The sequence below is a fragment of the Procambarus clarkii genome, chromosome 34 (genome assembly GCF_040958095.1).
Source record: "Procambarus clarkii isolate CNS0578487 chromosome 34, FALCON_Pclarkii_2.0, whole genome shotgun sequence".
Lineage (NCBI taxonomy): Eukaryota > Metazoa > Arthropoda > Malacostraca > Decapoda > Cambaridae > Procambarus > Procambarus clarkii.
Genome location: NC_091183.1, coordinates 36,490,673 through 36,515,417, shown reverse-complemented (window position 1 = coordinate 36,515,417; position 24,745 = coordinate 36,490,673). Strand labels below are relative to the sequence as shown.

General features: G+C 45.6%; 1 protein-coding gene across 1 annotated transcript in view; it reads right to left on the bottom strand.

The window, feature by feature from the left end:
* Nucleotides 1-296: 296 nt before the first annotated feature.
* The window catches only part of chp (leucine rich repeat containing G protein-coupled receptor chaoptin), a 36,303-nt gene continuing 11,854 nt past the window's right edge, over nt 297-24,745 (bottom strand). The window contains exons 4-13 of the mRNA XM_069335807.1: nt 15,634-15,804; nt 11,388-11,572; nt 8,728-10,755; nt 8,312-8,490; nt 6,944-7,127; nt 6,509-6,634; nt 6,102-6,212; nt 5,852-5,943; nt 5,136-5,279; nt 297-4,774 (exon numbers count right to left, since the gene is read on the bottom strand). Of these exons, the coding sequence (XP_069191908.1) occupies nt 4,528-4,774; nt 5,136-5,279; nt 5,852-5,943; nt 6,102-6,212; nt 6,509-6,634; nt 6,944-7,127; nt 8,312-8,490; nt 8,728-10,755; nt 11,388-11,572; nt 15,634-15,804 (3,467 nt within the window). The 3' untranslated portion in view covers nt 297-4,527. The remainder of the gene's footprint in view (nt 4,775-5,135; nt 5,280-5,851; nt 5,944-6,101; nt 6,213-6,508; nt 6,635-6,943; nt 7,128-8,311; nt 8,491-8,727; nt 10,756-11,387; nt 11,573-15,633; nt 15,805-24,745) is intronic.

Genomic DNA, 24,745 nt, shown 5'->3' with positions numbered 1-24,745 from the left:
TAAGGTTGGCGGCTTTTGTTTCTTTAAACATGTCTCTGTGTTTACCACTAACATCCTGTAAGCTGCAGTACATCTAGTGTAAGACACGAGTGATGTTGTGTAATCTGATTTCTCTCAACATTAAAATATTATTTCTAAATGTGTTGTAAATTCGTCTACTGCCAGTATCAGAGACACAAAATCAAATAGGCTTTAAGGACAGACTCAAGTAGATCAACTCAACGACAGATTCAAGTAAGTTAACACGACGTCAAAGTCATGTAAAGTAGGCTAAGACGACGACAAAGAATACACACTCGGTTTCATACTTTTTATTTCTATCCACGAATAAATGAAGTAAAAAGATCACTAACAGTAAATTGTTCTCAGGTAACTTTAAATGCCGAGAGGTGAGAGTCAGTCACCTTTGTATGTGTGTGTGTGTGTGTGTGTGTGTGTGTGTGTGTGTGTGTGTGTGTGTGTGTGTGTGTGTGTGTGTAAGTGTGTGTGTGTGTGTAAGTGTGTAAGTGTGTGTGTGTGTGTGTGTAAGTGTGTAAGTGTGTAAGTGTGTGTGTGTGTGTGTGTGTGTGTGTGTGTGTGTGTATGTGTGAGACAGGATAGAGAAGTATATCTGAGGATGTTTGATATACACACATACACTCTACGCTACCAGCTTCTAATACACTCACCTTTCACACTCACCAGTCACACTACACTTGTCTCTCTCATACGGAGTCAGACTCCCGCGTATGACACGGATATACACACTAATATTAATAATTATACTTAATAATACAGGGCGGGGGAGCATTGTTTCCAGTCATTCATTTATATATATATATATCTCATGACATTATAGAAATCCTAGATGTATGTCCTAAACACAGATGGATCAGCTGATATCATACACAGGGGTGAGCTGATATCATACACAGGGGTGAGCTGATATCATACACAGGGGTGAGCTGATATCATACACAGGGGTGAGCTGATATCATACACAGGGGTGAGCTGATATCATACATATGAGTCTGCTGACACAAACAAAGATCAGCTGAAATCATACACAAATGTCTAGTGACATTGAGAAGTCGGTTGACCTCGTACACAAGGGTCAACTGGGGTCACACACACACACACACACACACACACACACACACACACACACACACACACACACACACACACACACACACACACACACACACACACACACACACACACACTAAAACAGGTCACGTCGAAGTAGGTCACAACAGTTAAAAAAGCATAAAGATAATTTAGCATAATACAGTAATTAATGTTCAAATTGGTTCATACATGTCAAATAGTAATACAGTTATTTAGGATAATTAAAAATAGGTCGAAACCGGTCAAAATAGGTCGAAACCGGTCAAAATAGGTCGAAACCGGTCAAAATAGGTCGAAACCGGTCAAAATAGGTCGAAACCGGTCAAAATAGGTCGAAACAGACAATAATGGGTTGAAATGGGTCTAATCAATCATGATTTGCCTTGAGAGTCGGGAGTAGTGTTGCATTATGGGTGTTTTGGAGGCACCGTGTACAAGGGGAGCAGAGTAGCCGGCCTTACGAACCCGGCAGACGACACACTAGTTGATTGACGGTTGAGAGGCGGGATCAAAGAGCCACAGCTCAACCCCCTGCAAGTACAACTAGGTGAGTAAACCAGAGTAAACAAAGGTTCTATGCTGTTTACAGGCCTTTCCGGGGCTTGTAAACCATTCTACCAACGTTTGTTTTCAGCCGGATTTTAGTTTTTATATTTTATATATCTTTCCTCTGAATGTTTGTTTTAAATCTATGATGAACCTCTAAGATACAAGTTTTTGGAGACTTCTAGGTAGCTGTTGCAAGTTGATGGTGTCAATTGCCTGCATGTTCCCCCCCCCCCCTCTAGTTTACTTTGCATGATGGAGTCATATCATGTCTTGGGGGGGGGCTAATTTATGCATTTGAGTTCCAAAATGTATGTAACTCCTCTTCAATGGGTCAGTATGGGTTCCGTAGCGCAGTGGTCTTCATCCTGAGCCGAGGGACCCGGGTTCAATCTCCGGGCAGGATAGAAAGTGTTTGGGACGTTCCCTTAGTAAAGGATAGCAAAACCAGTTTACTTTTCCCCACAAATGATAGCATGCCAGTTTACTTTCCCTACAGGAGATAGAAAACTAGTTTACCTGCTCCACAGAAAATAGCATCCCATCTTACTTGGAAAAAATTTAGAGAAACGTTACTTAGAAAACTAGTTTACTTGCCCAAGAGAAGAATGTAAACCAGTTTACTTGCCCCACAGAGGGTAGTTAACTACCAGGAAACAACACATGATGCGAGTATTGTAAGTGTTGCCAGACGGATTGTTGCACACATCGTAAGTGGTGTCTTAAGATACAACAACAACACACACACACACACACACACACACACACACACACACACACACACACACACACACACACACACACACACACACACACACACACACACACACACACACACACACACACACACACACACACACACACGTCAACACTTGTCAGAGGTATAAAGGGGCTTTAGTCAACTCTTGCGACGGGAATCAACACGGGACAATAAAGACAAATTTCTCACACAAAATACCGTGATCACCGTACTTATAATACATGTCCTGCTGGGAAGACTGGCTGGCCTGCGTGGGGTGATCACAAGGCTATACTATACAGTGGGACTAAGGATTCATTCATATTATTTTACAGTGAATGGGACTCTTCAAGTGTTTACAGTCTGTCTGTCTGTCTCTCTCTTGTCAAGGATGTGAGCCTTTAACACACGCTAGATATTAAATATTAGCGATGGGGGTTTTCTGAATACCTTCAGTATTAAGCTGGAGCAGGTTAAGCGTCCATAAGGAGGGAGGAGCTGGAGACTAACGCGCTTTTGTTGGGTAATGATGAAGGAGGAGGAGGAGGAGGAGGAAGAAGAAGAAGAGAGGAGAGAAGAGAGAACAATTTGTGTGAAGACGATAGTCGGCCGTGACATTTGGGGCACTTTTCCTGTCGTCTCACTTCTCACAGCTCCAGCAGGTGTTTGAGGTGTTGAGTGCCCCCAGCGGACTCCTGCTATCACAGAGAACACCCGTCAGCCTTCCACACCCCAGATGTTCAATGTCAGGGCTCCGAATGCACACACGAGAACACCCGTCAAACACAACTAATGGTAAGATGGATTCTGAATCTATTTGAAACTCGCAGCATATGGGCGTGACCGAGTTACTGGTAGCGACCTTGGGTCAGATTCACGAAAGCACTTACGCAAACACTTACGAACCTGTACATCTTTTCTCAATCTTTGGCGGCTGTGTTTACAATTATTAAACAGTTAATGAGCTCCGAATCACCAGGAGGCTGTTTATAACAATAACAACAGTCGAATGGGAAGTTTTCATGCTTGTAAACTGTTTAATAAATGTAACGAAAGCCGTCAAAGATTGAGGAAAGATGTACACGTTCGTAAGTGCTTGCGTAAGTGCTTTCATGAATCTGGCCCCTGGTCCTTGGTAGCGACCAGGTCCTTGGCAGTGACCAGGCTGTATGTAGCTCGACTAGTGTGCGTGTCGTTTGAGATTGCCTGATAGTACAAAGTACAAATCAGGCTTCAGTTCCCTGTCTCTCAATGCTCTTTAGATTTCTTTAATCTCAGATAATCTTAACTGTTTTTCTTCGTGCGGTGCTATATCGATGCTCTGCTGCCACTTTGCTCCCACTCCCACTGCTCTGTTGCGTTCGCTGCAATCTACGTTTCTGAAGACTGGGGGAATAAGCTTTGAACATAAAAAAAGGGAACTCTATCTCTTCGTTTGTCTTTCCTATATTATCCCAGCATTCTTCTTCAGAGGTAGCATTACAGTCTGGCATTTTGGGAGATGACGCCCCCGATGTTTGGATTCCATCTTCTAGACTCACGTTAGCCTTCTTTAAGAGAGATAACAACACGTCTCTCGGGCCCTTCTTTGAGACTGCATTGGGATTAAAACTTTTCTAATATAAGATTTTGATGGCAGTATTGGGAAGCAAGATTCTTCAGACTTGGCTCGAAATCAGGAGTCTAACTGGGACCTGTGGCTGATGTGTCGAAGTCAATTTTGGTCGTGTCGACGGCTTTTGAACTTCGTAATCTTCGGCTTTCTTCTGAAACTCTCAAGAGATTGAAAGTTTTGCTTCACTGTATTCTGTACCAGGTCTTGCTGCGGTGATGGGTGTCCTTGGAGGGTTAGGTTATGGAATCAGTTCTCGGAAGGTGCTGACCCCAAGTTCAAATTGTTCTTCAATCGGCGGGTGATATTCTTGGTGTCTTATATGTACTGTGCCATCTTCCTAGAGTTATCACTGCGAGCACTGATTCGTATCCAAGGTGATCTTCAGCTGCTGGAGAGGTACCTACGGGCGTCTCAGATACATTCTCGACGAACTTGTTGGCTAAGGAACCTGACTCTAATACAACCTTGGACGAAAGACCGATACGCTCGGGCCCCGTCCCTCTGCGCCTCCTAGTAATTAAGGCGCCCTCAGAACGAAAGGGACCACTAGCAAGAGAGCGGACAAGATTGGCAAGGACGCGCCTCCCGTTGAGCCACACTCCAAGTCCGTCTTGAGGGCCTCCATGATGGACTTATTCTTCTTGTCGCTGCAGGGCGTCTGGCGGAGTCGGTGGACAGTATCTTGACAACGAAGGTACTCTTCCAGTCGACCCTTGTCCACACACACTGACTGCCGCCATTTTTTCAGCCAATCTTCAATCCATCTAGAAAGTAAAGAAGTTTATTAGGTATCTTGGAGGTCATAAGAGAGAACTTATCTTGAAGGCTTTTGACTATCCAAGTACGATTTGTTCGGCTTTTCACAGCTAAGCTTTGATCTGTCTGGATCTCTTATTGGTGGTCTAAGAATCTTTGGTGACATTTGCCGTAACTTTAGTGCCGTCAATAATATTATTAGTGACTCACCATTCTCCTGGTGACCTCACTATTCTCCTGGTGACCTCACTATTCCCCTGGTGACCTCACCATTCTCCTGGTGACCTCACTATTCCCCTGGTGACCTCACCATTCTCCTGGTGACCTCACCATTCCCCTTGTGACCTCACCATACCCCCGGGAACTCACCCAATGCCACAGTCGCAGTTCCACTTGTTGTCATGCATGCGGAGGTCAGTGAGGAAGACAGAGTGGGGCGCCCCGGGGTAGCCCGTGTTGGAGGGCTCCCCGAGCTTCTTCATGGAGTTGTTGACCGCTGACACCGCCACGAACCTGCAACACCCACACGTTAATGGCGGCTCTGGAGGATACTCCAGGCTGTGGCATGTGTACTGGAGGCTACTCCATGATATGGCATGTGTATCGGAAGGTATTGAAGGGCACTAGAAGCGTACTGTAGAGTATTGAATGTATACTGGACAGTACTGGATGGGAACTGGCATGTAATGAGGATTGGATTTGTACTGGGGGTACAGAATGTTATTGGACTGGCTGCTGAGGGCGCTGAAGGAGACCTTATTGAATACTTCATACCTAACTAGAAAAATAGGTTCATGGGTTTGGTACTTAATGGGTTCTGGATAGTACTAGAGAGTACTAGAGGGCTGCATGGGTTCTGGAGGGAACTAAAGATTGCTGGAGGGTACTTTAGGGGTACTTTTGCAGTACTAGAGTGTACTGAATGGGTTCTGGAGCTTACTGGAGAGTAATAGATGGTACTTAAGAGTACTAGGGGATACTGCATGCGTTGTTAAGTGTAGTGGAGGGGCACTGGACGTGTGTGCACGTGTGTGTGTGTGTTATCGGGCACTGAGGCATGTCGCCAGAGGAGAAGAGGGACTCACTTCACTCTGCCCAGGTTCCTGAAGACATCACTGGGCACCTCCTCCATTCTTGTCTGATAGAAGGTCAGTTGTAACTCCCTCGCTCTCAGCTCCTGAAGACGACAGACATACGGTTAGAAGACGCCTCGTAGATAATCCCCGACACAGGCTCTCACTCACCTACCCCTTTCTCTTTCATTCAGTTATCGTTCTGATTCATATTATCGTTATAAACTGCAGAGTACCGTCGCTACAGGAACTAGGGACCCACCTGGAGGGCGGTGGGAGAGATCTGTCGCATGCGCGGCCCCATCAGGGTGATGTTGGTGAGTCTGTAGGGCAGCTCGTACTTGAGTAGTTGCTTGTCCAGCGTTCCGTCCACCTGCAGGAGGTGAAGAGAGACGTGAGCTGGGTGGGTATTTAAGGATATTTCTTTATTAACATTGGTATTTAAGCAACTACCCCCAAGACTATATGAAGGATTACATTGTGTGTGTTAAGGAATCCCCATCTTGCAGGATGGTTAGTCATACCATACTTTATCTTGAGAGTTGGTGATTGAGAGGTTGAGCCTTATCTAGAGTGTTTCCTGAGAAGCTGACCTTACCTAGAGGGTAGGTTCACTAGAGGTTGACCGTACCTAGAGGGTAGGTTCCGTGGAGGATGTCCTTGACGTACCTCGAGGTTGAGCTGCTGGAGCGAGGGAACGTAGTGGAGGGCCTTGGCAAGGTTGAACTTGGGCATGTTAGGATGGGTGGTCATGTACAGTCTCCTGAGGGAGGTCAGCGAGGCCAGGCAGCCAGCCTGTAGGACAATAGAGGTCACCTCACTACTACTCTCACCACCTCACATGTTTAACTCATTGTAATTCATGACTTCATCCACTCCTGCGCCACCATACTCACTCCCACACCACCTTACTCACTCCCACACCACCACACCCACTCCCACACCACCACACACTCCCACACCACCACACTCACTCCCACACCACCACACTCACTCCCACACCACCACACCCACTCCTACACCACCACACACTCCCACACCACCACACTCACTCCCACACCACCACACTCACTCCCACACCACCACACTCACCACCACACTCACCTCAAAGACCTGGAGTGGGAAATCTCTGATGTCAAGAACCTCGAGCCGTTCGAGGGCGATGAAGGAGTCGTTGGTGAGAGTCCTGATCGGGTTCCTCTGCATGTAGAGCTCCCGCAGGCGAGGCAGCATCTGCCAGGCGTTGTTGGCCGGTGCTGGCAGCTCGTTGTAGGAGATGTCCAGCACTCTGTGAGGGAGAGACGGTGTTGGTGCGGGTGTTCTGTGGGTTGATGGTGGAGGTGTGAGGGCGGGGAAAGGTGACTACTGACAGAGGCGGACGGGCATCGACTCGATATTTAAGGTGAGTGTTCCATCATCCGTCTAATTTGTGAAGATCGAGAGGGGTTATACACCGGGAGCGTGGAAGTGATGCGCCTCCCCATGTAAACACATCTCTGTCCCTCTAGCTGCATCATCAACACACTACTACTCAACTCTTTACTAGACGCAGAGAAGGACATTAGTCTCCTCTCTACGCGACGTTCATTAGGCTCAGTATCGTGGCACAATGTCTTATATTTGCCTCGCACAGCCAGTCACCTTAAACGTCCCCGATGTTTACTCTTGATGTCCATAACGAAGGTTTCACAACACTCTGAAAGAGGTCATAAAGCATAGGGTCCTAGGACACCCCTCAGTGTCCTATATAATGTCCTAGGACAGCCCTAGCGTCCGTCACAAGGTCCTAGGACACCCCTAGCGTCCGACACAAGGTCCTAGGACACCCCTCAGTGTCTTTTATAAGGTCCTAGGACACCCTTAGCGTTCGCCACAAGGTCCTAGGACACCCTTAGCGTCCTCCATGCGATATATTACGTCATAAGATGTTAGGATTCCCTTAGCCTTCGTCACATAATTCTAGGACTACCTGCCCGGCTGATCACACACCTCCTAACCTGCTAGTCGTCCCTTGCTACGACGCTTGGCCTCGGCAGAGGGCCACCTGGCCACCTGGCCACCTGGCCACCTGGTCACCTGGCCACCTGGCCACCTGGCCACCTACCCACCTGGCCACCTGGCCACCTACCCACCTGGTCACCTACCTTATTCAATATTTGCGCTTCTCGTCCGTGGTGATGAGGGGCTTATACAGAGAGAGCTGGGTCAGATATGATGAAGAATTCATTAAAACTTGTCCCATTTAGGGATGGTATACATTTTTCACAGTACGGAGGGAGGCGCGAAGGGAAATTGTCGGGAAAGAAGAGCGTGGTAATGGTAGTGGAAGTGGCGGTTCTTGGAGACGAGGAATGAAAGAGAGAAGAATGAGATGGAAGTACGAGGGTGAAGAGACTGATGGAAGTAAGAGAATTAGGCCGACAAAATTAAATGAGGAAGATATAGTAGCGCCTTACATACAGGAGGACCTACCTGACGGAGGAGAGGTTGGCCATGGTGACGGAGGGGAGGAAGGAGAGTATGTTGTGAGAGATGTTGAGGTGCATGAGGCGCGGGAGGTCGAAGTCGGGGACGGCGCTGATGGAGGTGTTGGCAACGCTCAGGTTCATCAAGGAGTCCTGAAGTCCGTCGAATGTGAAGCCCTGCAAGTCCTGGACAGTCACACGCACCATTAACCACACATACAAGCACATATCTTCACAAATTGTTTAGTTAATTGTTTACAAAACGTAGTAATATGGAATACGACTTAAAATATAGGATCTTACTATGACTAGTCACATGTTTAAGGTAGGAACTAGAAACTAAGTATTATTATTGATAAGGTCTTAGAAACAAACATATTTTTCTTATGGAGTGAAGGAAGAAGCAATATATATATACTGTACCTTGACAGGGTTGTGTGAGACGTCCAGAACTGTGAGGTGCCAAGTACCACGGAAGGCTTGAGACTCGAGGGTCTTAATGTGGTTATGGGAGACGTCGAGCGATACCAGGTTGTCGAAGCGTCCCAGCATAGAGTCCGTGAGAGACGAGATCTCGTTGAAGGCCATGTCTATGACCCGGATGCTCTCGGCACACCGCTGGAGACTGGAGTCGGGGAATTTGGTGAAGCGGTTATGGCGAGCGACGAAGATCTCCAGCGGCGCAGTCTTGAAGAGGCTCTCTGGAATTCCACGGAGCTCATTGAAGGACACTTCGAAGTGGCGCAGACGGTGATGGTTCTCGAAGAGTGTTGTGGGGAGGGCGGCTAGGTGGTTTTGTCGGAGATTAATGTACTGCAGACGGCGGGTATCACGGAAAGAATTGTGGTCAATTTCCCTGATGTGATTGTGGGAGAAGTCGAGTAGCTGAAGTTGAGGAAAGTTGGAGAAAACACTGGCACTGATATTCCTGAGATTGTTGTGATGGAACCACAAGTGCACGATGGACGACCTCACCGACTCAAAGTAATCGTGGGATATCCAGCTGATATTGTTATGGCTAAAGTCGATCATCTTAATGCTGGAGTAGGAGTTCCACATGGAGCCATTGAGCTTCAGGTTGGGGATCCTATTGTGGCTGGCGTCGATTGTCAGTGTCGACAGTGTCCCCACCTGGTCGAATGCATCGAGGTTCAGGTTGGTCATCTCGTTAAAGGACAGATCGAGGTATCGGAGCTTAGGCATATTTTGGAAGGCTTCGTATTCTAAAAGTCTAATATTATTCCCTTCTAAATCTAGGTATTCCAGGCTTTCTAGATTTGAAAAGCCCGATCTCTCAATCTTGCTGATCTGGTTATCATCCAGGTAGAGATATTTCAAGTTCTTATACTCGTGGAAAGTTTGAGACTCGATCTTCTTGATGGAGTTGAAAGAAAGCTGGATGGACTCGAGGTATGGGTGATACTGGCCCTGAAAGTGGTTGCGGCTTAAGGAATCGATCTTGTTATCCTGAATGTTGAGGTTCCTGAGTCGTCGCATGTAGCTAAAGCATTCGCTGCCGACCTTAGTAAGGGCGTTGTTGCTGAGGTCAAGTTCTCCCAGGTTGACCAGGTACTGCATAGGTTGTGACGGCAACTGACTCATCGAGAGCCCAGAACTGAAGCGAAGTTCTTCTAGGCCACCTCCTATGTTGACGAAAGCTTCGTTGTCAATAGACCCAATTCTGTTGTTGGAGAGATCCAAGATCTTAACCCCAGGGACGTGCTCAAAGGCATTGCTGGATATTCCTGTGATGCCATTCTTCATGAGGTAAAGCTTCTCGACCGCTGGACCGAAGCCTTTGAAGTCTTCCTTGGAGAGGGACTTATCTGGAAGAGTGCTCAAGCCAAGAGTTCGGACGTTTCTCATCTCTTTCAACTTATCCATGGGAATAGGCCCCATGTTGTCCCCTAGAAGGTTGAGGTACTGCAGGGTGTTCCGGACCCCATTGAAGGCCTCAGCTGGGTCTAGAGACATCCTGTTGTTGCTCAGAGACAGGGAACGCAGGGCATCAAGCCTGTCGAAGGCCTGAGCGGGGATGAAAGACAGGTTATTGTAGCTGAGATCCAGCGTCTGCAGCGTTGACTCAAGCCCTCGGAATGCGTTGTCGGAGATGCTCCACAGATCAGAGTCATGGAGATACAGCTCTTTGATTTTAGCGTCTTTGAAGGCGTCGTCGCTGATGTGAGTGAGGGGATTGCCTCTGAGCGAAGTGCGGTTTACAGTCCCGAAGTTCTGGAAGGAGTAGGGAGGGAGGGTCTCGATCTGGTTGAAGTCGAGAACGAGAGTGTCCATAGAGAGAGAGCCGGTGAAGAGGACCTCGAAGGTTAGTGTGATGCGGTTCCTCGCCAGGTTGAGAGTCTGCAGGTTGCGCACCTCAGTCATGGCCTCAAAGGGGATGGCTGGAAGTAAGTTGTTGCCCAGGTTGATGTGAGCCAGCTGGCTTGACGACCTCTGAAATGTCAACAAACTCCTCAGAAATTTATGCAGTACTTATACAGTATATAAAATTTATTATGTACTTAAAATATAGTTACCTTTTCAACATTGTAAAAGCTGGGAAGCTCAAAGACAAGTGAAAATCATTTTTCATTTGTATAAAACTGCTGGAAAGCCCAAGCCCGTACAAGTTCCATACTGTCCTGTGTTGTTATTTAGGAACAAAATGTGGTAATTTGTAAGACACAGTTCCAGCCTGGAAGGCCCAGATCTAGTGAAGCTTTGACGTGCGTGGGTGGAAGTTAAGTAATTTATTAGGAGAAAGTGCTACGCCATTACGACTATATAACACTTGGAAGGGATGAGGATAAAGGTTTAGGATGGGACGGAGGTAAGGAATGGTGTCTATACCACTTGGATGGTCGGGGATTGAACGCCGACTTGAAAGAAGCGAGACTATAACCGTCCAGTCCAAGTGGATGGGCAAGTCTGTGTTTAAGACGAATACTATTATGACTAATATTGATTGACACATAGTGCTAGATATTGCAAGTGCATAGTCCAAGATACTGTCACTTCTTGTGGCTTCCAGGAAGGAAAACCTATATGCTTCTGGAAATACTCTTGTCTCCGGCATAATCTCTCACCTGGAAAGCCTTGCTGTTGATAAACATGATATTGTTGCCACGAAGGTTGAGGGTGCGCAGGTTCTCGAGGGTAGCGAAGATGCCTTGAGGGAGAGTTGTGAGAGAGTTCTCAGCCAGCACCAGCGTCTGTAGCGACGACTCGTAACCCTCGAAGTCCTCCACCGTCAGGTCCGATATGTAGTTGCCTGTAGAAGTCGACACAAATACAAATACACAATCGACTTGAGAATGGTCCAGGACGGACCGAAACGTCGTCGTCGTCCCTTCACTTTCTAGTGTGTGGTCTGGTCAACACAAATACATTATTTGGCTTAAGTGTTCGTCTAGAGATGAACTTTCTAGGGGACAGAAAGAGAAATATGTTTATGAGGTGCAAGTAGAAGAGTTTAAGAGTGATCTGAGTCCCGGAGTCACTGGTTGCGGTACAAGAGAGAGAACATTTACTGATTTCAGGAACTATATGTTTAGGTTAACTGAATTTCAGAGATGTACTGGACTTAAAAAAAACAAAGCAGGCAATATATATATATATATATATATATATATATATATATATATATATATATATATATGTGTGTGTGTGTGTGTGTGTGTGTGTGTGTGTGTGTGTGTGTGTGTGTGTGTGTGTGTGTGTGTGTGTGTGTGTGTGTGTGTGTACTCACCTAGTTGTGTTTGCGGGGGTTGAGCTCTGGCTCTTTGGTCCCGCCTCTCAACCGTCAACCAACAGTTGTAAAGATTCCTGATGATTCGTGATCCTGTGTGTGTGTGTGTGTGTGTGTGTGTGTGTGTGTGTGTGTGTGTGTGTGTGTGTGTGCGTGAAGGTAGAACAGGGGCCCCATTTAAAAGCTTGCCATATTATAGCACTCAATATAAAAGGTTTACAGCACAATGTTCTCTACAAATAAAAGCTTCCATAATAACAATTCGACAGTTGGCTCGAATGAAACATTTTAACAGAAAATCTCTCCTAAACGGGGCGAGGCACTGGGAAAAAAATTCACTCACTCAACATCGTGTAGCTGAACAAGTCTCGGTTACAATTTCCTTCACTAATGACCCAATTGCTTCACTCAAATTGGTCCCATCATCTCCATCAAGACAATAACATAAGTGTGTTTTATCTTAGGCTGGAAATAGCCCGCATTGTTCTGGTATTGTCGGTTCTTATCTGACTATCAATTCATATCAATGAATTGTGGGGTTCAGTCCCTGAGCCCATTATGTGCCTCTGTAACCCTTTCCACTACCGCCCACAAGATGGGTATGGGGTGCATAATAAATGAACTAAACTAAACTTATCTGACTCCTTACCTCTCCCTCCCGTTCTCGCACTTTCATACAGTCAATATTGACTTATTAAATAAGTGCATATGTGACATACTAATTGATTGTGAATATTTTAGTTTACCTTGAAAAGCTTCATAGAAAACACCGACCTTACCTAACCTTCTTAGTATGTTAAGATAAGCATCTTATTGCTTCGTAATTACAATTATTACTTAACCTATTATAGGTAAAGGTTAAGTAATAATTGTAATTACGAAGCAATAAGATGCTTATCTTAACATACTAAGAAGGTTAGGTAAGGTCGGTGTTTTCTATGAAGCATATCAAGGTAAACTAGTATGTTTAATATGTCACATATGCACGTATTTAATAAGTCAATATTGACTGTAAGAAAGTGCGAGAACGGGTTGCCAGCTCGATACCCCCTCTCTCACTGTGACCTTCTGTTTTCTACCCACCAGGGACTCACATACCCACCTCAGAGTTGCTTTTCCCCCAGTTATCCCAACGTGTGTATCACCCTACCACACCAGCCTTTTTTGTGAACAACAATATCAAATGCTTTTTGACAGTCCTGGAAAATGCAGTCTACCCAGTCTTCTTTTGTCGCATTTTGGTGACCTTGTCAGGGAACTCAATCACGTTGTCCGGCGCCTCTGTTACAAAGTTTATCCTCGCCAGGTGCTCCACTATTCTTTTCCTGATTACTTTCTCCAAAACTTTGCAAGAAATACATGTTAGTGACACCGGGCTATAGTTTACAGTCTCCTCTCTATGGCTTTGTCTGGATATTGAGACTACCTTTGTCTTGGTGGTGGAGGATAGAGGGTAGGGTGATGGTGGTGGTGGTGGTGGTGGTGGATAGAGGGTAGGGTGATGATGGTGGTGGTGGTGGTGGTGGTGGTGGTGGATAGAGGGTAGGGTGGTGGTGGTGGTGGTGGTGGTGGTGGTGGATAGAGGGTAGGGTGGTGGTGGTGGTGGTGGTGGTGGTGGTGGTTGTGGTGGTGGTGGTGGATAGAGGGTAGGGTGGTGGTGGTGGTGGTGGTGGTTAGAAGGTGAGGTGGTGATGATAGCGGGGGAGATGGTGAGGGATGTAATGGTGAGTATAGTGGTTACCTTGAGGTGCTTCCGGGGGTTAGCGTCCCCGCGGCCCGGTCGTCGACCAGGCCTCCTGGTTGCTCCTGGTGGTGATAGATAGTGGTGGTGACAGATAGTGGAGATGGTGATTGTGGTGATGAAGGTTCTTATCTATCACTGACTACGGGAAAGGGAGGTTAACCCTGTCGTAGCTCAGTCGATTAAGGCAGTGTCTGGGATGCTCCCGGACGCAGGTTCGAATCCTCGTCACGGCCCTTGTGGATTTGTTCAAGGGGAGGTCTAGCTCTCTATGCCCCGCCTACTAGTCTTCCTGTACCTGTTGGTCTATAGCTTAACTAATCTGACGTTCAAATTCTCTGTCAAATCTGTCCATAAATTTGTGGATAGAGGTGGCTTCCAGAGCTTGTTCCAGCGTGTCCCCCCCCCCGTGTTGACCACCTGTACGGGGCATCTGTATTTCCTCACAATTTTCCAACCACTTGGGCTGGACGGTAAAGCGACGGTCTCGCTTCATGCAGGTCGGCGTTCAATCCCCGACCGTCCAAGTGAGTGGGTACCATTCCTTTCCCACCTCCCTCCCGTCCCATCCCAAATCCTTATCCTGACCCCTTCCCAGTGCTATATAGTCGTAATGGCTTGGCGCTTTCCCCTGATAGTTCCCTTCCCTTCCTCACATTTCTTACCCATTTGTTTCCAATTTACACTGTCTCTTTTTGTCCTATTTCTTTCAATTTAACGAGAGAAACCTTGTCTCTTCGCCTCAGTATCTTGTATGTTGAGATCATATCTCCTCTGTTTCCTCTGTTCTCCGAGGTTGTGAGGTCCAGTTCCTTCATCGTGACCTCTTTTTTTTTTAATTTTGGTTTTATGCTTGACAAAGTGCGGATTCCATACCAGTGTTAAGTATTCCAGAACTGGTCAAATAAAAGTTGTGTTGATTGCCTTGAAGGCGTCTTGATTTAGGCTGCTACACGACGTTCTAATGTTCGCCAGCGTCTCACATGCTGCTGATGTCACCCTGCCTGTGTGTGCCTCTCCTGTTTGTCATGGAATTATATCCATTCCGATTTTTTTTCTCCCATTTTTGTAGTTGCTTTCCATTTATGGTCTAGATACATAATGATCTACTGTCTCCATTTTCCCCCATCCTCACTACCTTACACATGTTGTGACTGAACTCTAACAACCATTTGTTTCCCGCACTCCTGGAGCCAGGAAACTTACAGCTCTACGGCACATCTCGTACCGTCTTGACAGCAGCGGTTGCAAAACCTTATGTGAAGCACAGGTTTGCTCCCAGCTTAGATGTGTACTCCTGGGTAGCCTGCTCTTACCCCCCCCCTCCAATCATCAGAATTTTAGACAAGAAGGAGAGTCTTGCGAGAAGACTTATCTCTAGTCTTGACCAAGTCTGGTTAGATTGGTCTGAACCTCAGATCCTCCAACACCATCATGATGTTAGTGGACTTATTGTTATGTGCAAACCCAACATTCTCAAAGCTCCACACCTGTCCCAACTTCGTGGACAACCAGTTGTTGTCACCCATAACACAAGACTCTCAGTCATCAAGAGTCTAGTGCCGTAACTGCCTTCCTCAAGAGCCTCACTCCATCAGCGAGCATTCATTCCTAGATTGACCCGCACCTGTTCACAGAACAGGTTGATACGCGGGATAACAGGTCAACCAATCACCTGTAGGCTCTGGCCCACAGAGTGCATGACGTCACACTTCAAGAGACCAATCACGTGTCAAGCCGCTAGATCTTTCCGACACAACTCGACCTTATGCGTGCGGTTGAGCCTTTGAAATCACGCATGCAGTCTGTTGACCTTAAGAGACTGAGCGTGTGATCTACTTACCTGTGAGGTCTAGCGTCTTGAGCTTCTGTAGCCTCCTGAGGGCGTCTCTGGGGAGTCGAGTGAGGTCGTTGTATTGGAGATCAAGTTCCCACAGGGAGCGCTCGACGCCATAGAAGGCCTTTTCTGGCACGTCGAGCAGGGCGTTGTGACGCACCTCCAGCCTCCACATTCCTGGAAGACACAAGGAGGTTAATGGGTGGAGTGGGAGGCTTGGTGGTGGAAGGGGGTTAATGGGTGGAGTGGGAGGCTTGGTGGTGGAAGGGGGTTAATGGGTGGAGTGAGTGCATTAAGGGTAATAGTGATGGGTCAATACATGAAAATTGGCCCCATACCACCTTTATCTCGAGTCTGTGTTTGTGTCATGAAGGTTTACTGCTTCTCTCTCTCTCTCTCTTCTCTCTCTCTCTCTCTCTCTCTCTCTCTCTCTCTCTCTCTCTCTCTCTCTCTCTCTCTCTCTCTCTCTCTCTCTCTCTCTCTCAGGTTTCTCTCCCACTTTGCTTCCGTCTCACTTTTTCCTCTCCGCCTCATTACGAGCACAAGCTGGTGTCCTCTTCCAAGCACTCCCTCTCCCTCACCTCTCCCCCTCTCCCTCACCTCTCCCCCTCCCTCACCTCTCCCCTCTCCCCCACCCTGATGCTCACTTCTCTCCTCTTTCAGCTGACGCCTCTCCTCTAACCTTTTTCCACCTCTCCCCATCCTAGTCCTCACTTCTCCCACCATCCTCACCTCTCTCTCACCCACTCTCCCCTCTCCTACACCCTCATCTCTCTACCAACCCCTCACTTTTACCCTATCCTAGTCAACCTGTTTCATGTTTTGTGCATGTCTGATTCTCTGTCTGTCTGTCTCTGTCTCTCTCTCTCTCTCTCTCTCTCTCTCTCTCTCTCTCTCTCTCTCTCTCTCTCTCTCTGGTCGGAGACTCTTCTTGGCTTCCTTCCTTCCTTCCTGTCATTATTCTCCTTCCCTTCCAGTTCCCTCATTCGTTAGTCTCAGTATCACACTCTCCTCTCTTTTCTCTGTTATAATTTTTGGTGTGTTGATATGTTCTTGTGCGTTATTTTACAATGTTTTTGTGTAGTGTCTCTCACTGTCTCCTCCTCCTCCTTCTCCTCTCTTTCTGTGCCTCTCCTCTTTTCTCTCTCTCTCTCTCTACCCTCCCAGCACACACAAGATATTCCCCTCACTCTCCATCAAGTCCCTCCTCCATGTGGCCTCTCCTCCCTCCCTTGGTTCATCATTATTCATGCCCTTACCTCTTTCTTTATCTCTCACTGCCCCTCTTTCTCCCTTTCTTCTTTATCACCTTTTATTATCAACGGTAATTTCTTGCACCAATTCTTCATGTGTCTCAATAAAGATTTAATTAATGTTGCCTTGAGAAAAAAACTTTTTAAACACGTAAGTTTGGACACATGATTTGGATATAGAAATTTGTTTATTAAATATTATAAAATAACACAATTTCATGTTGGTTTTGTATATTTTTATGTAGGTGAGTTTGGAGATTTATTTGAGTTATTGGTGTTAGGGTGTGGTAAAAGTCTGTGATTATCATGGGTTATGAAGTTTTAATTCTCTTATTAAACCCATGGGTCAGTAATTGTTGTTGTGTGTGTGTGTGTGTGTGTGTGTGTGTGTGTGTGTGTGTGTGTGTGTGTGTGTGTGTGTGTGTGTGTGTGTGTGTGTGTGTGTGTGTGTGTTGTCTACTTAATTCAGGCACTATGTAAACCTGTACATATCTCAAGATTCTTTTGCTGCTTCATGGGGGGAGCGGATTCCTAGCCAAGGCTGCATATTAGAAGACTTGTCTGACATAGGTTGTGAAAATTATCTTTCGAGATATATCTTTTTTTTTTTTTAAGGATTTTAAATGCAGTGCTTGAGGGCATTATCTGTCTCAATACTGTCGATATTATTATGCTTGAGTCTGCCTCCGGTGCTGGAATCGTATCCACTTTGAAGGGTTCTCACCAATCTGTTTCCAGTACTTTCTTACGATTGACGGTCTTCAACGGAACACTCTGATATTCCGGTCAAGAATCGCTGAACGAGTGTGAGGCTCCACACCGACAGGGCCAACAACTGCTGACCGGCATTGAGATGCAACCCCACAACAGTTGCCTAACTCCCAGGTACCTACTTCACTCCTTGTGAGTCGAGGACGAAGATTACTGTAGTGTCTCTTGCAGAGCGGCTCACTTTAGGCGGCTCCAGAGGCGCATCTGTAGCCCTCTGGAGCGCCGCTACCATCAATCCTTCAAGGATGTGCTCCACCGGAGGATAAAGTTGTTTTATTAAATTAAATTTAAGGATAATTTGTCAGAAGCTAAACAGATTATACTAAAGAATTAATTGATGAACTCGTAAGTTTACAGAGCTTGAAGAAGTGAGTTTACAGAACTTGAAGAACTTGAGGTTTACTTCCTGGTTTACTTGGCTTTTTACCCTCTCTCTCCTTTTTCTAATCCTCTTCCCTCCTTCTCCTTCTCCTTCCTTTTCCTTCTCTTCCTCCCTCCTTCTCTCCTCCTCCCTCGTCTCAAACCCTTCCTTAGAAGACTCAGCTCGTTCCGTCTCGCTTCCAAGTTGGTCCCCTGGTAGTTAGACCGTTAACGAGAGAGTGGAAAGTCGTTATTGGTTGTCAGAGAAAAGTTTAACGAGCATACCATCCACGCTGGCCATTCCGGGGGGCAGGGGTCGTTTGTTGGGTCGTCTAGAGGGGCGGGGTGTGGGGGGGGGGGGGTGTGGCGGGGTGTTCAAACAACCCGCTGTAAATGATGTGTATAGATAAATCTGATTGCTAAACAGATATATGTATGTAAAGTGTGCAATGTATGTATGTATGTATGTATGTATGTATGTATGTATGTATGTATGTATGTATGTATGTATGTATGTATGTATGTATGTATGTATGTATCTATGTATATATGTATGAATGTATGTATGTATGTATGTATGTATGTATGTATGTATGTATGTATGTATGTATGTATGTATGTATGTATGTATATATGTATGAATGTATGTATGTATGTATGTATGTATGTATGTATGTATGTATGTATGTATGTATGTATGTATGTATGTATGTAATTGAAATTGAAATAAGTTTATTAATGTAAAATACACACAAAGGGATGAGGTAGCTCAAGCTATTCTCACCCCGTTGTATGTATGGATGTATGTATGTATGTATGTATGTATGTATGTATGTATGTATGTATGTATGTATGTATGTATGTATGTATGTATAGGTGCATTTAACTGCCTGCCTACACAGCTCTCCATACATCCCTACAACAGATTTCCAGTTAATTCCCAATTATACATCTGCCTGCATTGTCCCCTCACACAATCTGTTACTCTGAATGATCCAAGTCACATATGTAATTTCATTAATTACCATATATACATTATCAGAGCCAAGGGCAATTATTTTAGTGTCGTTATGTTTAGAGTTCTCATTTGATGACCCATTAGTGGTTTATAGAGCAGACATATTGCCTCGTTTAGTTGTTAAACTCACCCCCTTTCGTACTCGCTGCATGGGTAACCGCTTCCCTGTGTTGTTGTTGTTGCTGTTTATATGGTTTGATGTTGATGGTTTCATTAGGTGTTAAGTGAACAAATCCACAAGGGCCGTGACCAGGGTTCGAACCTACGTCACGGCCCTTGTGGATTTGTTCCTTGGATGCATCACGCTATTGTGATTTCTGTGTGTATGATTACTCTAATAGTATACCCCCTCTTGTATACGTGCAGAGTATACTCTCTTGAGAGAGAGAGAGAGAGAGAGAGAGAGAGAGAGAGAGAGAGAGAGAGAGAGAGAGAGAGAGAGAGAGAGAGAGAGAGAGAGAGAGAGAGAGAGAGAGAGAGAGAGAGGGGGGGAGAGAGAGAGAGAGAGAGAGAGAGAGAGAGAGAGAGAGAGAGAGAGAGAGAGAGAGAGAGAGAGAGAGAGAGAGAGAGAGAGAGAGAGAGAGAGAGAGAGAGAGAGAGACAGACAGAGAGAGAGAGAGAGAGAGAGAGAGAGAGAGAGAGAGAGAGAGAGAGAGAGAGAGAGAGAGAGAGAGAGAGAGAGAGAGAGAGAGAGAGAGAGAGAGGGAGAGAGAGAGAGAGAGAGAGAGAGGGAGAGAGAGAGAGAGAGAGAGAGAGAGAGAGAGAGAGGGAGAGAGAGAGAGAGAGAGAGAGAGAGAGAGACAGAGAGAGAGAGACATAACACACCCTTTGTTCTATTCACTCGAACAGACTTTCTCGTTCCGCCCACAGGCACTCATTTGACCAATGTTTACATGAGCGTGTAGTGTCAACACGCCCCGCTAGGTGGCTTCAGTCTTACCCTCGTGTTATATAAGTTATAAACAAGTTGCCATTCTGGCTATTTCACTCCTCTCAAATTTGATGGCTTTATTTACATGCCAGGAAACTCACATAGTTTTGTATTATACAATTTATATTATACCTTTTTTATATCACTTCAACGATTAAAAAAAAATCAGAATTTTGTTTCGTAGACAAAACGTGTATTGTTAATAATTGTATGATATAAAAATGTAAATAAAACAAAGGGAAATGTCCCTAGACAGGAGCAGAGCATAAGATTACGAGGCTGTAAACTATTTCAGGGCCTTTCTCAACCCACAGGCATCCTCCTAGTTGGCCCTGTGGCACTCCACTGGTGCCAGGGAGTAGTGATCACAATGGTACCAGTGGTGCGTTGTGATGCTGGGAGATCAACATATGGGTAAAAATCAATAACTCTGGTTCGAGTCTCCTCTGTATCTTTCACTCTCTTCTTCACCTGAAAATGAAGATTTAAAATATAATTCTCCAAATTATTTTACAATTTGATTGGGCTCGACGTTTCGCTGAAGCTCTCTTCAGCATCTACGGAGGTTCTGTATTATATACACCAGGTGGGATGACTGCAACCCGTTCTCGCACTTCCGTATAGTCAATATTGACTTATTAAATACGTGCATATGTGACATACTAATTTATTGTGAATATTTTAGTTTACCATGAAAAGCTATGACTGAGGTGTCATCGGCTGTGGTGGTGGCTGTGGAGTGAGGAGGGGGACAAGTACCCGCTTTGTTACGAGGAGGGTTAGGTACGGGCACATAAGTGTAAGTTGCATGTTGATAGCTGGATGAGAGTGTTTCACGTGTAGTGCTTTAGCTTAGTCAAATGTCCTGTTGATGTTGTGTCTGCTGAAGATATTCGCGTACTGATTAGTGAGGGAAACTGAGGGAACTGGACCTCACTACACTGATGGGAACTGGGGCCAGATTCACTAAGCAGTTACGCAAATACTTACGAACGTGTACATCTTTCCTCATTCTTTTACGGCTTTGGTTACATTTATTAAACAGTTTACAAGCATGAAAACTTGCCATTCAACTGTTGTTATTGTTATAAACAGCCTCCTGGTGCTTCGGAGCTCATTAACTGTTTAATAATTGTAAACAAAGCCGCCAAAGATTGAGAAAAGATGTACAGGTTCGTAAGTGCTTGCGTAAGTGGTTTCATGAATCCGACCCCTGGACCCCACTACACTAAAGAGAACCGGACCCCAATACACTGAAGGGAACTAGACCCCAATACACTGAAGGGATCTGGACCCCACTACACCGAGGGGGAACTAGACCCCAATACACTAAAGGGAACTTGTACAGAAACCATTGAAACAAACCAGTCACCCCAAATCTCTAGCACACAGAACAAGTATCGGATGACGACACAGAAATATATTATAACACGCTAAAACATTACCATTTAGTACAGAGAATATGCCAGAGGACTGGAGAAACAAGGCAGCAACCAAACCCAACCTTTTCTAGGCCTTATATAGTACATATATGTACTAATTCAGCTTAAAAGGGAAAATATTAGACCTAAGCTTGTTCATTTAGGCCGAGGTATGATTATATATATGATTATAGATATGATATATAGATATGATTATAGAGATTAAAGTATGATTAATTACTTTTCCACTTTTGGAATGCCATTTAGAGTATTCCAATAGTACTAAGGTTGAATTTGTTTGGGTAAAATAGTGTACCTTTGTTTGAGCAATATAATTGTTTTTAGTACAAAATTCTTTGGTAGATGTACTCACCTAGTTGTGTTTGCGGGGGTTGAGCTCTGGCTCTTTGGTCCCGCCTCTCAGGCGTCAAGCAACTGATGTACAGATTCCTGAGCCTACTGGGCTCTATTAGGCTCAGGAATAGCTAGAGCTATTAGGCTCTATTATTAGGTGTTGAGGAAGCAGTGTTCAAACCATTATTAATACAAACAGGACAGTAAATGGGTCCCATAGATGTCAGAAACAACTCCGATGGGTTATATAAATTTTATAAATATAAATTTATATATAATTTTATATATTATATATAAAATATAAATTTTATAAAAATTTATATTTGATAAAATATAAATTTTATATAATATAAAATTAAAATTTTAAATTATATACAAATTAGAGAACTTAGTCATAGCATTAAACTGTTTTTGCTCAAAATGCGGGGCCCAGGAGCTAGAGGTTGACCGTGCCCACTAAGCCACGGCCAATATTACTGTGCTCACCTGCGGCGGCGCTGTCAGCTTGTTTCACCTGGCACTAATTAACAGGCAAGAGGTTAGCTAGTTAAAGAGGTGTAATACGGTAGTTAGCGTGGCTCAAGGGACCGAACCTTTTAACATATCGGCTAATTAGTAGTGTGGACGGGGGGGGGGGGGTGATGGGGTGTGTGGTAGAGGTGTACTTACCTACTAGTGTCTACAGGGGATTGGACTCCAGCTCTTCATACCCAGCCTATCACCCATGTTGTACCTCTTGCGTTTCAATAAAAGTATTTTTTGTCGAATCTGGTCTTTTTTTTCTCTCAATTTGGAGATGTTATCCTTGTCCAGCTTACCTACTCCCCCTCTTTATGTTGTATGTCGTGATCATGTCCCCCTCTGTTCCTTCTATCGTCCAGGGTTGTGAGATTGAGTTGTAATATCCTACTCTTGTAGTTGAACCCTTTTAGCTCTGGCACCAATCTCTTCCTTTTGTCAATTTTGACATGATAAGAAGCTGATTCCATGCCGTTGCTGCATATTCCAGTATTGGTCTGACGAACGTTGTGCAGACTGCCTTGAAGGAGTACTGATTTAGATTTATAGACGACGTTTGGGTGGTTTGGGAGGGTGAGGGCAAGAGGGTTTTAACAGCCCTGTGGGCCCTGGGCACAGCCATGCCCCAGGAGCCCTACTCAGGTGATAGGCCCGTACCCAGGGGGGCCATCACCTGGCCTGTGTGTCTGTGGCTGTGTCTGTGTCTGTGTCTGTGGCTGTCTGTCCCTGTGGCTGTGGCTGTCTGTCTCTGTGGCTGTCTGTGTGGTTGTTTTTGTCTGTGTCTGTCTCTATGGCTGTCTGTGTCCACCATTACCGCCAAATAGTTATGCCCAAATTATTTATATTATTCATATAATTATACAAATTCTTTGACTCCCCGGGTGTATATAGCGAGAAGTGAAGCAAATCTCCATCCTACCGGGGGAGAGAGAGAGAGAGAGAGAGAGAGAGAGAGAGAGAGAGAGAGAGAGAGAGAGAGAGAGAGAGAGAGAGAGAGAGAGAGAGAGAGAGAGAGAGAGAGAGAGAGAGAGAGACAGAGAGACAGACAGAGAGAGAGAGAGAGAGAGAGAGAGAGAGAGAGAGAGAGAGAGAGAGAGAGAGAGAGAGAGAGAGAGAGAGAGAGAGAGAGAGAGAGAGAGAGAGAGAGAGAGAGAGAGCTCTCAAGAGCAATATAACAGCATGAGGCACCTGATCTGTGCGTGTGAGCAAGATCTAACTCCTGGACCCCGCCTCCTGAGTCCTGTACACACACCTCTGACACTTCTCCAACATTCCAATGCCCTGAGACTCAGTTTTCCGGGAAGACAGCAGAACAACAGATAACGAAAAGGCGTAAGACAGTACAGGACAAACATTCATAGACAATCGTTAAGTTTCGGGGGATGACATAGGTGACATAAACATGTCTTGAACGGGTAGACGGAGAGGGGACATGAGTGAGACAGACAGACGCGGTGGATGGGATAGATAATGATGCGATTCAAAGATCCGGGTAAGGACTTTGGGTGATCTGGGGGGGGGGGGGGGGGGAGGGGGGAGAGGGGGGAGAGGGGGGAGAGGGGGGGAGGGGGGGGATGTTGGAGAAGCGCCGGTTGCCATGGAGGTGTTTGTTCAGTGTGGCAACGCCTCCTCCCAGGGGTGTGGCGAGGTAGGGGAGGTAGGGGAGGTAGGGGAGAGAGGGGGGGGATGGGTAGTTATTGGGGGGGGGGAGTGAGATTATTGGAGTGACATTAGAGTAGTTAAGGCAGTTATAAGTCTCTCAATGTGACCATCACTACCACAACCACCACCACTACCACCACCACCACCACTACCACAACACAACCACCACCACCACCACTACCACCACCACCACCACTACCACCATCACCACCACTACCACCACACAACCACTACCACCACCACTACCACATACCAACCTTACGACTATTAGACACTTAACTAACTCTCCCTGAAGGCAATCTACCCAGCCAATACCAGAGTACGCGGCACCGACAAGGTACCCGCACCTTCAGAAACACGAAAGTAAACTTGTAAAAAGTGCTGATGCTTAAAACTACCTGACTTAAGACCACTAAACTACGAAGACAGAGGAAAGGACTACAATCTCACATCCCTAGAGAGAAAATAAACAGAGTAGACATGATTACAACATACAAGATACTGTGGACAAGGACAGCCTTTTTTTATAAATAAAGTAGGACAAGAAAATAGAGGAGGAAGCTGAAAATGGAATGTTGATAGCTAGATTCATCTATTTCTATCTTTTTCATCTTTCTCTGAAAGAAAGATGAAGTAGATAGAAAAAGAAAAGTATCAAAAGTAGAAAATTGACCAAAATGGTCATACTCACGCTACTCAACTCTTTGTATTGTAATTCCGGTTGACATAGTGGCACTGTTGCCATAACCTCAAGCAGACAGTAGCCATCACTGCTACCGATAAAGCAGTGATGGCTTGACCAAGACAAGGTATTTGCCACGATCATTAT